The following is a 12,719-nucleotide window of genomic DNA, read 5'->3' as shown; positions in this document are numbered from 1 at the left end:
GGCTGTATATATCCTTCAGGTTCCGTCCCTTAGACGCACAGCTGGACAGGGGCTGTATACATCCTGCAGTGTCGGCCCTTTAGACGCACAGCTGGACAGGGGCTGTATACATCCAGCAGGGTCGGTCCCTTAGACGCACAGCTGGATTGGGGCTGTATACATCCAGCAGGGCCGGTCCCTTAGACGCACAGCTGGACAGGGGCTGTATACATCCTTCACTGCCGGTCCCTTAGACGCACAGCTGGACAGGGGCTGTATACATCCTGCAGGGTCGGTCCCTTAGACGCACAGCTGGACAGGGGCTGTATACATCCTGCAGGGTCGACCCTTTAGACGCACAGCTGGACAGGGGCTGTATACAATCTTCAGGGTCGGTCCCTTAGACGCACAGCTGGACAGGGGCTGTATACATCCTTCACTGCCGGTCCCTTAGACGCACAGCTGGACAGGGGCTGTATACATCCTGCAGGGTCGGTCCCTTAGACGCACAGCTGGACAGGGGCTGTATACATCCTGCAGGGTCGACCCTTTAGACGCACAGCTGGACAGGGGCTGTATACAATCTTCAGGGTCGGTCCCTTAGACCCACAGCAGGACAGGGGCTGTATACAATCTTCAGGGCCGGTCCCTTAGACGCACAGCTGGACAGGGGCTGTATACATCCTTCACTGCCGGTCCCTTAGACGCACAGCTGGACAGGGGCTGTATACATCATTCAGGGCGGGTCCTTTAGACGCACAGCTGGACAGGGAATGTATACATCCTGCAGGGCCGGTCCCTTAGACGCACAGCTGGACAGGGGCTGTATACATCCAGCAGGGTCGGTCCTCACACCCAGCGCCGGCCACGCCCTTTGCACACGTGGCCGAGGAGGCGCTATACTCTCGTCTGCATAGCTCCTCTGTGCTCAGTGCTCCTCCTTGACTTCTCCTCTGAGCTCAGCCCTGCTCCCTGGTGTCCGTCTGTCCGTCTGTCCTGCGCCTCTCTCTCCCTCCTCACCCCTTCCTTCCCTCCCTCCGCCCCCGGGCCAGGGTAGCGCCTCCTCCTCGGCCTGGGTGTGAGCGCCTCGGGCTGGTGTGAGGGGAGGGAGGGAGGGGGGAGAGGGGGGGCAGGGTGTGGGGAGGGAGGGAAGGAGCTGCCCTCTCACCGCAAACAGGCGACGCTTCCCCTCTCCAGGAACCGCGCAGCAGAGAAGATCGAGGTGAGACCTGGGGGCGCTGTGAGGGGGGCACTCTGAAGGCGGGGTGGGGGGCTATGGGGGGGGGATGCAGTCTGAGTGAGGGGGCGCCCCCGGGGTACGTCGGGGGTGTCACCCTGGCTGTGGCCCAAGTATACTCTGCCCCAGGAAGAAACTTTGTTGGGGGGCATTATCGAGAGAGAAGCATGCAGGGCGATGGAGGGGAGCGCCCCCGGGGTATATTAGGAAGGGAGGGGGGGGCTCGAGGGGGGGGCAGACTCCGGGTACCAGGAAGGACCTGGCAGGATCCGGGGTGCAGCCGGATAAAGGTTCGGGGTGCAGTGCTGGGAACAGAACAAGGGGAGGCGGAAGAGTGTGGCTTTTGGGTGCCCGGCAGGGTCGTGGCTCCCGTCGGTGCAGCAGGTGCAGTGGCACCGGGCCCTGAGCCCTCAGGGGCTCATTGGCAGTCAACGGGTCCATTTCGTTTTCCGAGTGCCCCAGGGCCCGTGGCGTCCCTGCCCAGGCAGTGGTGCCCGGAGGTGGGCAGGGCAGGGCAGGTCCCGTGTGTTGGGGGTGAAGCTTTGGGCGCCAGAGAGGGGGTGGGCGGTGGAACACTGCGGGATGAGCCTTGTGGCAGCCGGAGGGGCCGGGGCGAGGCATTCATGGCGGATGGAGGCTTTAGGGTCCCATCTCTGAGAGCGGGCGGGGGGGCCCCAGGGGCGAGGGCCACGGCTTGAGAGAGACGAGGGCTACTTTAGGGCTGAAATGCTGCGGGGGTGGTTATTTGGGGTCACAGAGGAAGGGAGTCGAGTTTCTGGGTGGACATGCACCCCTAAAGAAGAAGGGACTTAAGACCTCTGCAGACAGCGAGGGTGCATTTGGGGTGGGGGGTGTCTATCTGTCCGTGAGAAGGTTGTAGATGCTTGGTGTGACGTCGTGAGAAGTTTCTAGACCCTTTGGGCCCAATTCACAAAACTAACTTAAGACAGAATCCTAAACTTACTATCATTTTGGTATTCACAGAAGGCACTTACTCATTTCGGTATTCACAGAAGTTAGGAGTCCTAACTTTAGGACTCTTGAAATGCCTTCTGTGAAAGTCTTAAAGTTAGAATTTTTCTCCGTTTAGGAGTAGTAAAGTTAGGAGTCCTAACTTTAAGACTCCTAACTTCGGTGAATACCGAAATGAGTAAGGACCAGATGTAGGTCGCCAAATACCGGTCGGTAACGGCCGAATTCGGCCGTTACCGACCGGTATTTGGCTTTTGAGATGTAGGTGCCTGAAAACAGGCCATTTCGGTAATTTTACCGAATCTGTAAATATACCGGTCGGTAAATTTACCGACCGGTATATTTACAGAATCGGTAAAATCGAGATGTAGGTGGGACTCTTCTGAGTCCCACAAGCCCTACAAAATCGGTATTTTACCATCAAATTCAAGTTGATGGTAAAATACCGATTCAGGTGTGCATGCACATGTGTGCATGCACACCTATGCCATATGACAGGCAGACCTGCCCTTAGGGCAGGTATGCCTGCCACATGGCACCTGAACCCGTTTTGGGGGTGCTAGAGGGTGTCAAAGTGACACCCCCTGCACCATTGTGAAATTCGGTCTTTACCGATTCGGTAAATACCGACCGGTAAATGCCCAATCATTCCTATGGGCTTCAAAGCCCATAGGAATGAATGGGCATTTACCGGTCGGTATTTACCGAATCGGTAAATACCGAATTTTACCGATTCGGTAAATGCACATCTGTATTTACCTACATCTCGGTACTTATATTTTACCACTTCTTAAATACCGAATCGGTATGATTCGGTATTTAAGAGGTGGTAAAATAATTTTACCTACATCTGGCCCTAAGTGCCTTCTGTGAATACCAAAATGGTAGTAAGTTTAGGATTTTGTCTTAAGTTAGTTCTGTGAATCGGTCCCACTGTGTGACATCACAGGGTCTGTGGCTTCCGTGAGAAGGTTCTAGGCCTGTCGTGTGAGGGTTTTGGGTCTGTACCTCGAGACGTCATAACATCGCGTGTATTTGGGAAGCAGCGGAATGTTACCCAGCTCAACGGTGCTCACTTTATCGACCTCAGAAGGATGAAAGGCTGAGTGGACCCACTGGGACTTGAACCTGTGACCATGAGGTCAAACACAGGGGGGCCTGCGGTGGACGCAGTGGCCACCAGGCCCGGTCTGTCCTTAGGAGCTGTCTCTGGCGGCGTCTCAGCGGGTTTAGAGGCGGTGGCTGTCACTGGTGCATGTTCTCCATGCTTGACCTGACACCCCAAAGGAGTGGGGGTGTCATCCTTGAGGACACGGGCGCAGCGTCAGACGCATGTACCTGTGTCTGTCCTGGGAGGGCTCAGGGTTTCAGGCGGCCTGACTGCCTCTGAGGCCTATATCTCGAGCTAGAACGTGTCTTACTGTCATATGTGTCACCCCGATGTCTCTAATTTGTGTCTTTGTTTTCATTTGCGTCTAGAGCCTGCAGCCGGAGACCTGATGCTGATTCTCTGCCAGTGGATGGACTCTGGCTCCAGCAGCGCCTGAGGATTGCGCCTTGAAGCCCTCTGCAAGGATCTCTTGGCGCAGGGAGTGGTGGAGAGTGGAGCACGACCACCGGCCCTCGCTGCTCCCACAGCCTTCATCCACCCGGATCATCCCTGGTGGGGGAGGCAGGTGGACCCCAGGCTCTCCCAGCCCAGCCTCGGCCCCCCCCTGGGAGACCCCTGCGGCCTGGACTGCGCCGCTGCCGGCAGAGGCCTCTCTCCAGGCCAGGGCCGTCTGTCTGGGGTCCTCTGTGCCGAGGAAGAGGAAGAGGAGGCGGGGAGGAAGGCGCGCTCCAGGGCCACTTCCTGATCCAGGGAAAGATAAGACCCCCTGCGTCCTGAAATCACAGCCACAGCTGCCGGAAGAGGTGCCGGACAGGAAGCCGAGGGGCACGGACGGGTGGTGGCCCCGCGCCAGGGCCCCGGGGCCCGCCTCGTGACGACAGTTCTTTTTTTAGGGCCCCCTCTCATGGTGGGAGGCCGCTGAAGCTCGAAGGCGGGGTGGAGTCTCGCCGCCCACCCGGAAGAGGCTTTGCCTGGATGCAGCTGGCGCGCACTGGGCCTGGGGTGGACAGGAGCCCCTGCTGGGACTGGGCCCTGTGACCCACAGGTGACCCAGGGGCCACTCCCAGCCCTGGGGGTGCAGGAAGGCTCACACTGCTGGTCTCAGAGGACTGCTGTGCCACGCGGCCTCCGAGGCGGGAACCATTCAGCCAACGACCCAGGAAGTAGAAGGCCTCTGACAGGAAGTGACCAGAACTTGCCCTGCCGCGCCTGACCCCTTGCATGAGGTCACGCAGTCCCTGGTAGCACCCAGCAGATCTAGAGGACACTAGCCAACCTTTCACACCTTCTGCAATCCAAGATGGCCGACCCATGTGATATTTCCACGCTCCTGGGAGAACCATCTCAGCGGAGGGCGGCCATCACTCTGGCGGGGTCCACTGTGCTACCGCGATGCTCATCCACGCACTGGTGGTGAGGAGGCATTGTATATACCACCGCGAGGCCTTCGTTGACCAATGTTGGATTGACGCAACCCCTATGCTGCATCTTCTATCGCTAGAGGAGGGAGCCATTGCCTGACCTGCCCGCTGCCATGCTGCCTCGAACAATGCGCCACATGTTGGATGGCGTGAGGACTGAGCTGTCCGGAGAGCACGGAGTGGTCTTGAGCGGGTTCCGGGTGCGCCATCCCACTAGCCCTGAACCCGAGCCGGTAAGTGTAAAAGAGGCCCTCGTGCTCATGTGAAATTGTTGCCTGTGGTGTTATTTTCAGCTTTGTCTCTGGTTTAACCCTCACCGAAACCTCTCTGGGTGTGGTTTCGGGGGTTCCCAGCAGTGAGACAGAAGGTGCAAGCGGTTAGCGAGCATGGACCACTTCCTCCTGACAGACCACTCAGCCGTGCTCCAACTGTCTGTGGGCCCGTCCCTAGGATCTCTGTCAGCCGCCTGTGGCTGAAGGCCTATCACAGTTTCTCCATCCAGCCCTCTGCTTCATGGTACACTCCAGTCCCCACCATCAGCACTCACACAATTTGGTTCTCAAGGCACATGAGAGTTTTGTCGGCTGATTCCAGAAGATTCCTTCCTTTTCATTGCCTCATTGTAAATTTGGTTTGATTGGGTCTTCTTCTCTGTTACATTTGGTCATTCTTAGATCCTGGCGTACCTCGGATTGTATTTTGGTTGTACTCTGCTCATATGTATTGGTGTTTCCCAGATTTATAATGAATCTCTGACATTGGCCTCTGTGCCTGAAGCTTGGAAACAGGGAGGAAGTGGGCCACTTCCAAAGGAAACCCCTCTACGGAACCAAGTAAAATGATGCAATTACTGCCCGATGCCTTTACTGCCTCTTCCACACGTCAACTGGCAGATCTCCCCACATCCAGAAGAGATCAACGTCCATGTTCCCGTTCAGTCTGGTTTTAGGCCAAGCTATAGGACAAGTACGGTTCTTCCTAATGTTGCCGATGAGCTTAGAATGCCGCTGAATAAGGGTGGGATTGTCGCCCTGATCCTGTTGACTCTTTCTGAAGCTTGGCACGTGGTGTCGCTCTGTATTTTGGTGACATGCCTCTTGACGTTTGGCATATGTGGTGATGTTGTAGTCTGGCTTAGCTCTTTCTTGTTGGTCATAAGAGGTTCATCTCCTACCTATGGTGTTTCACAGATATCATGACTTAGTTCTGCTCTGTTCTATATCTATGTGGACCCAATTTACTCATCGCATACCTTTCATCGGGCCATCCATCGTGGCATAAGCAGATGTTAATTGGATCTTCCTTAGGGTTGACCTTTCGCTCACCTCAACCTGATTCTCGCTCGTGTTATCCGCATGAATGTCTTGGCAGTTGGAGTGTGCCCTAAATCTCAACTTCCGTAAACTGAAGCGTTGATCTTCACTGGTTCTTCTTCCATCTGGACATCACTCTGGTGACCTCCCAGGCTTGACTCCGCCCTGCCCATTCCTCCCCAGCCACAAATCTTATTGTATGTTTGTTCTGACGCTGGGCCCGATTCACAAAGGTAAACGTAGACCAAAAGTCGAAGTTTAGACCCGAAATCTATCTTTGCTATAAGTAAAGTTACACTTTTGTTCTATGTTACACTTCTGGTCTAAACTTAGACCAAACGTCTAACTTTACTACCAGTAAAGTTAGACTTCAGATCTAAACTTCGACTTTTGGTCTAAACTTCGACTTTTGGTCTAAACTTAGGCTTCAGGTCTAAACTTCGACTTTTGGTCTAACCTTAGACATTTGGTCTAACTTTACCTTTGTCAATTGGGTCCAAAGTCTATTTCCAATCAGAAGCATAGGATCCCGGCCATCTGTATCTATTCTGTCCGGATGCTCTGCAAGATCAGCCCTCTACTTCTCTTGATTAATGGTAAACCTTTGCAGGGTCCATAATTCTCTCTTGACTGGATTGCAGGAAGCCACTCTATCCACCTTTCTCAATACACAACCTCGAGGCTCAAGAGAAGTAGAGGGCTGATCTTTGGCATTCTGCGGCCAGGTTTACTCTCCACCTTCTTGCAGAACTCATGTATCTCAGCATTGTACAACCTGACAATCACTCCCAAACACAGGCGCTCATTTTTATTTGTTCATAAAGAAAGTTAATTAAAAACGAATTTATCTGCAAACACATTTGGCTTCTCACAAACTCACAGGGTCTGTAAGTCCCAGCACTGCAAACAGACTCTTGATCCCCCAAGGTCTGCAGATCTTGGCTAGGATAGAGGGCGGACCCTCTATGATCTGGAGCCCACATTCTGGAATCTTCGGTGGATCTGAGTTCAGCCTTCTTCCTTCTGTACAGGGCTCAAAGCAAGGCTATTTTCTGGTTAGTTTAAGCTCAAAGCTTTTTGATTTTGATTTAAGGTAATTTACTGGTACACGTTTCTTACTGTGGTGAGGTTGGATATTCTTGTTAGCTTGGGTTACAGAGGCGAGCATGGATATTCTTCGTAAGCTCGGGTTACAGAGGTGAGGATGGATATTCTTGTAAGCTTGGGTTACAGAGGTGAGCATGGATATTCTTGTAAGCTTGGGTTACAGAGGTGAGCATGGACATTCTTGTAAGCTTGGGTTACAGAGGTGAGCATGGACATTCTTGTAAGCTTGGGTTACAGAGGTGAGCATGGACATTCTTGTAAGCTTGGGTTACAGAGGTGAGCTTGGATATTCTTCATAAACTTGGATAACAGAGGTGAGCTTGGATATTCTTCATAAGCTCGGGTTACAGAGGTGAGCTTGGACATTCTTCATAAACTCGGATTACAGAGGTGAGTTTGAATATTCTTGTAACCTTGGGTTACAGAGGTGACCTTGGATATTCTTCATAAGCTCGGATTACAGAGGTGAGCTTGGATATTCTTGTAAGCTTGGGTTACAGAGGTGAGCTTGGATATTCTTCGTAAACTCGGGTTACAGAGGTGAGCTTGGATATTCTTCATAAGCTTGGGTTACAGAGGTGAGCTTGGATATTCTACGTAAACTTGGGTTACAGAGGTGAGCTTGGATATGCTTCATAAGCTCTGATTACAGAGGTGAGCATGAATATTCTTGTAAGCTTGGGTTACAGAGGTGAGCTTGGATATTCTACGTAAACTCGGGTTACAGAGGTGAGCTTGGATATTCTTCATAAGCTTGGGTTACAGAGGTGAGCTTGGATTTTCTTCATAAACTCGGATTACAGAGGTGAGCATGAATATTCTTGTAAGCTTGAGTTACAGAGGTGAGCTTGGATATTCTTGTAAGCTTGGGTTACAGAGGTGAGCATGAATATTCTTGTAAGCTTGGGTTACAGAGGTGAGCTTGGATATTATTGTAACCTTGGGTTACAGAGGTGAGTTTGGATATTCTTCATAAACTCGGATTACAGAGGTGAGCATGGATATTCTTGTAAGCTTGGGTTACAGAGGTGAGCTTGGATATTCTTGTAAGCTTGGGTTACAGAGGTGAGCTTCGATATTCTTGTAAGCTTGGGTTCCAGAGGTGAGCTTGGATATTCTTCATAAGCTCTGATTACAGAGGTGAGCATGAATATTCTTGTAAGCTTGGGTTACAGAGGTGAGCTTGGATATTCTTGTAAGCTTGGGTTACAGAGGTGAGCTTGGATATTCTTCATAAGCTTGGTTTACAGAGGTGAGCTTGGATATTCTTCATAAGCTCGGGTTACAGAGGTGAGCATGGATATTCTTGTAAGCTTGGGGTACAGAGGTGAGCATGGATATTCTTGTAAGCTTGGGTCACAGAGGTGAGCTTGGATATTCTCCGTAAGTTCGGGTTACAGAGGTGAGCTTGGATATTCTCCGTAAATTCTGGTTACAGAGATGAGCTTGGATATTCTACGTAAACTCGGGTTACAGAGGTGAGCTTGGATATTCTTGTAAGCTTGGGTTACAGAGGTGAGCTTGGATATTCTCCGTAAATTCGGGTTACAGAGGTGAGCTTGGATATTCTACGTAAGCTCGGGTTACAGAGGTGAGCTTGGATATTCTTGTAAGCTTGGGTTACAGAGGTGAGCTTGGATATTCTTGTAAGCTTGGGTTACAGAGGTGAGCTTGGATATTCTTGTAAACTTGGGTTACAGAGGTGAGCTTGGATATTCTTGTAAGCTCGGGTTACAGAGGTGAGCTTGGATATTCTTGTAAGCTTGGGTTACAGAGCTGAGTTTGGATATTTTTTATAAGCTCGGATTACAGAGGTGAGCATGAATATTCTTGTAAGCTTGGGTTACAGAGGTGAGCTTGGATATTCTTGTAAGCTTGGGTTACAGAGGTGAGCTTGGATATTCTTGTAAGCTTGGGCTACAGAGGTGAGCTTGGATATTCTTGTAAGCTCGGGTTACAGAGGTGAGCTTGGATATTCTTGTAAACTTGGGTTACAGAGCTGAGTTTGGATATTCTTCATAAGCTCGGATTACAGAGGTGAGCTTGGATATTCTTCATAAGCTTGGGTTACAGAGGTGAGCTTGGATATTCTTTTAAGCTTGGGTTACAGAGGTGAGCTTGGATATTCTTGTAAGATTGGGTTACAGAGGTGAGCTTGGATATTCTTGTAAGCTTGGGTTACAGAGCCGAGTTTGGATATTCTTCATAAGTCGGATAACAGAGGTGAGCTTGGATATTCTTCATAAGCTTGGGTTACAGAGGTGAGCTTGGATATTCTTTTAGGCTTGGGTTACAGAGGTGAGCTTGGATATTCTTGTAAGCTTGGGTTACAGAGGTGAGCTTGGATATTCTTGTAAGCTTGGGTTACAGAGCTGAGTTTCGATATTCTTCATAAACTCGGATTACAGAGATGAGCTTGGCTATTCTTCATAAACTCGGATTACAGAGGTGAGCTTGGATATTCTTCATAAGCTTGGGTTACAGAGGTGAGCTTGGATATTCTTGTAAGCTTGGGTTACAGAGCTGAGTTTCGATATTCTTCATAAACTCGGATTACAGAGGTGAGCTTGGATATTCTTCATAAACTCGGATTACAGAGGTGATCTTGGATATTCTTCATAAGCTTGGGTTACAGAGGTGAGCTTGGATATTCTTGTAAGCTTGGGTTAAAGAGGTGAGCTTCGATATTCTTGTAAGCTTGGGTTACAGAGGTGAGCTTGGATATTCTTCATAAACTCTGATTACAGAGGTGAGCATGAATATTCTTGTAAGCTTGGGTTACAGAGGTGAGCTTCGATATTCTTGTAAACTTGGGTTACAGAGGTGAGTTTGGATATTCTTCATAAACTCGGATTACAGAGGTGAGCATGAATGTTCTTGTAAGCTTGGGTTACAGAGGTGAGCTTCGATATTCTTGTAAGCTTGGGTTCCAGAGGTGAGCATGGATATTCTTGTAAGCTTGGGTTACAGAGGTGAGCCTGGATATTCTTGTAAGCTTGGGTTACAGAGGTGAGCTTGGATATTCTTGTAAGCTTGGGTTACAGAGGTGAGCATGGATATTCTTGTAAGCTTGGGTTACAGAGGTGAGCATGGACATTCTTGTAAGCTTGGGTTACAGAGGTGAGCTTGGATATTCTACGTAAGCTCGGGTTACAGAGGCATGGATATTCTACGTAAACTCGGGTTACAGAGGTGAGCTTGGATATTCTTCATAAGCTTGGGTTACAGAGGTGAGCTGGGATATTCTTCATAAGCTTGGGTTACAGAGGTGACCTTGGATATTCTTCATAAACTCGGATTACAGAGGTGAGCTTGGATATTCTTGTAAGCTTGGGTTACAGAGGTGAGCTTGGATATTCTACGTAAACTCGGGTTACAGAGGTGAGCTTGGATATTCTTCATAAGCTTGGGTTACAGAGGTGAGCTTGGATATTCTTGTAAGCTCGGATTACAGAGGTGAGCTTGTATATTCTTGTAAACTTGGGTTACAGAGGTGAGCATGGATATTCTTCATAAGCTTGGGTTACAGAGGTGAGCTTGGATATTCTACGTAAGCTTGGGTTACAGAGGTGAGCTTGGATATTCTTCATAAGCTCTGATTACAGAGGTGAGCATGAATATTCTTGTAAGCTTGGGTTACAGAGGTGAGCTTGGATATTCTACGTAAACTCGGGTTACAGAGGTGAGCTTGGATATTCTTCATAAGCTTGGGTTACAGAGGTGAGCTTGGATATTCTTCATAAGCTCGGATTACAAAGGTGAGCTTGGATATTCTTGTAAGCTTGCGTTACAGAGGTGAGCTTCGATATTCTTGTAAGCTTGGGTTCCAGAGGTGAGCTTGGATATTCTTCATAAGCTCTGATTACAGAGGTGAGCATGAATATTCTTGTAAGCTTGGGTTACAGATGTGAGCTTGGATATTATTGTAACCTTGGGTTACAGAGGTGAGTTTGGATATTCCTCATAAACTCGGATTACAGAGGTGAGCTTGGATATTCTTCATAAGCTTGGGTTACAGAGGTGAGCTTGGATATTCTTCATAAGCTCGGGTTACAGAGGTGAGCATGGATATTCTTGTAAGCTTGGGGTACAGAGGTGAGCATGGATATTCTTGTAAGCTTGGGTCACAGAGGTGAGCTTGGATATTCTCCGTAAGTTCGGGTTACAGAGGTGAGCTTGGATATTCTCCATAAGTTCTGGTTACAGAGGTGAGCTTGGATATTCTACGTAAACTCGGGTTACAGAGGTGATCTTGGATATTCTTGTAAGCATGGGTTACAGAGGTGAGCTTGGATATTCTACCTAAACTCTGGTTACAAAGGTGAGCTTGGATATTCTTGTAAGCTTGGGTTACAGAGGTGAGCTTGGATATTCTCCGTAAATTCGGGTTACAGAGGTGAGCTTGGATATTCTACGTAAGCTCGGGTTACAGAGGTGAGCTTGGATATTCTTGTAAGCTTGGGTTACAGAGGTGAGCTTGTATATTCTTGTAAGCTTGGGTTACAGAGGTGAGCTTGGATATTCTTGTAAGCCTGGGTTACAGAGGTAAGCTTGGATATTCTTGAAAGCTCGGGTTACAGAGGTGAGCTTGGATATTCTTGTAAGCTTGGGTTACAGAGGTGAGTTTGGATATTCTTTATAAGCTCGGATTACAGAGGTGAGCATGAACATTCTTGTAAACTTGGGTTACAGAGGTGAGCTTGGATATTCTTGTAAGCTTGGGTTACAGAGGTGAGCTTGGATATTCTTGTAAACTTGGGTTACAGAGGTGAGCTTGGATATTCTTGTAAGCTTGGGTTACAGAGGTGAGCTTGGATATTCTTGTAAGCTCGGGTTACAGAGGTGAGCTTGGATATTCTTGTAAGCTTGGGTTACAGAGCTGAGTTTGGATATTCTTCATAAGCTCGGATTACAGAGGTGAGCTTGTATATTCTTCATAAGCTTGGGTTACAGAGGTGAGCTTGGATATTCTTTTAAGCTTGGGTTACAGAGGTGAGCTTGGATATTCTTGTAAGCTTGGGTTACAGAGGGGAGCTTGGATATTCTTTTAAGCTTGGGTTACAGAGGTGAGCTTGGATATTCTTGTAAGCTTGGGTTACAGAGGTGAGCTTGGATATTCTTGTAACATTGGGTTACAGAGCTGAGCTTGGATATTCTTCATAAACTCGGATTACAGAGGTGAGCTTGGATATTCTTCATAAGCTTGGGTTACAGAGGTGAGCTTCGATATTCTTGTAAGCTTGGGTTACAGAGGTGAGCTTGGATATTCTTCATAAGCTCTGATTACAGATGTGAGCATGAATATTCTTGTAAGCTTGGGTTACAGAGGTGAGCTTGGATATTCTTGTAAGCTTGGGTTACAGAGGTGAGCATGGATATTCTTCATAAACTCGGATTACAGAGGTGAGCATGAATATTCTTGTAAGCTTGGGTTACAGAGGTGAGCTTGGATATTCTTGTAAGCTTGGGTTACAGAGGTGAGTTTGGATATTCTTTCATAAACTCGGATTACAGAGGTGAGCATGAATATTCTTGTAAGCTTGGTTTACAGAGGTGAGCTTCGATATTCTTGTAAGCTC

At 49.1% G+C, this 12,719-nt stretch overlaps 1 protein-coding gene across 2 annotated transcripts in view; it reads left to right on the top strand.

Moving 5' to 3' along the window:
* Positions 1-1,123: 1,123 nt before the first annotated feature.
* Positions 1,124-12,719, top strand: part of RGL2 (ral guanine nucleotide dissociation stimulator like 2) — a 256,218-nt gene continuing 244,622 nt past the window's right edge. For both annotated transcript variants that reach the window (XM_078641622.1, XM_078641623.1), the window contains exons 1-2: positions 1,124-1,201; positions 3,668-4,953. In XM_078641622.1, coding sequence (XP_078497748.1) covers positions 4,834-4,953 — 120 coding nt within the window. In that variant the 5' untranslated portion in view covers positions 1,124-1,201; positions 3,668-4,833. The remainder of the gene's footprint in view (positions 1,202-3,667; positions 4,954-12,719) is intronic.

The sequence above is a fragment of the Lissotriton helveticus genome, chromosome 5_1 (assembly GCF_964261635.1).
Source record: "Lissotriton helveticus chromosome 5_1, aLisHel1.1, whole genome shotgun sequence".
NCBI lineage: Eukaryota > Metazoa > Chordata > Amphibia > Caudata > Salamandridae > Lissotriton > Lissotriton helveticus.
This window is presented reverse-complemented; position numbering and strand designations above follow the sequence as displayed.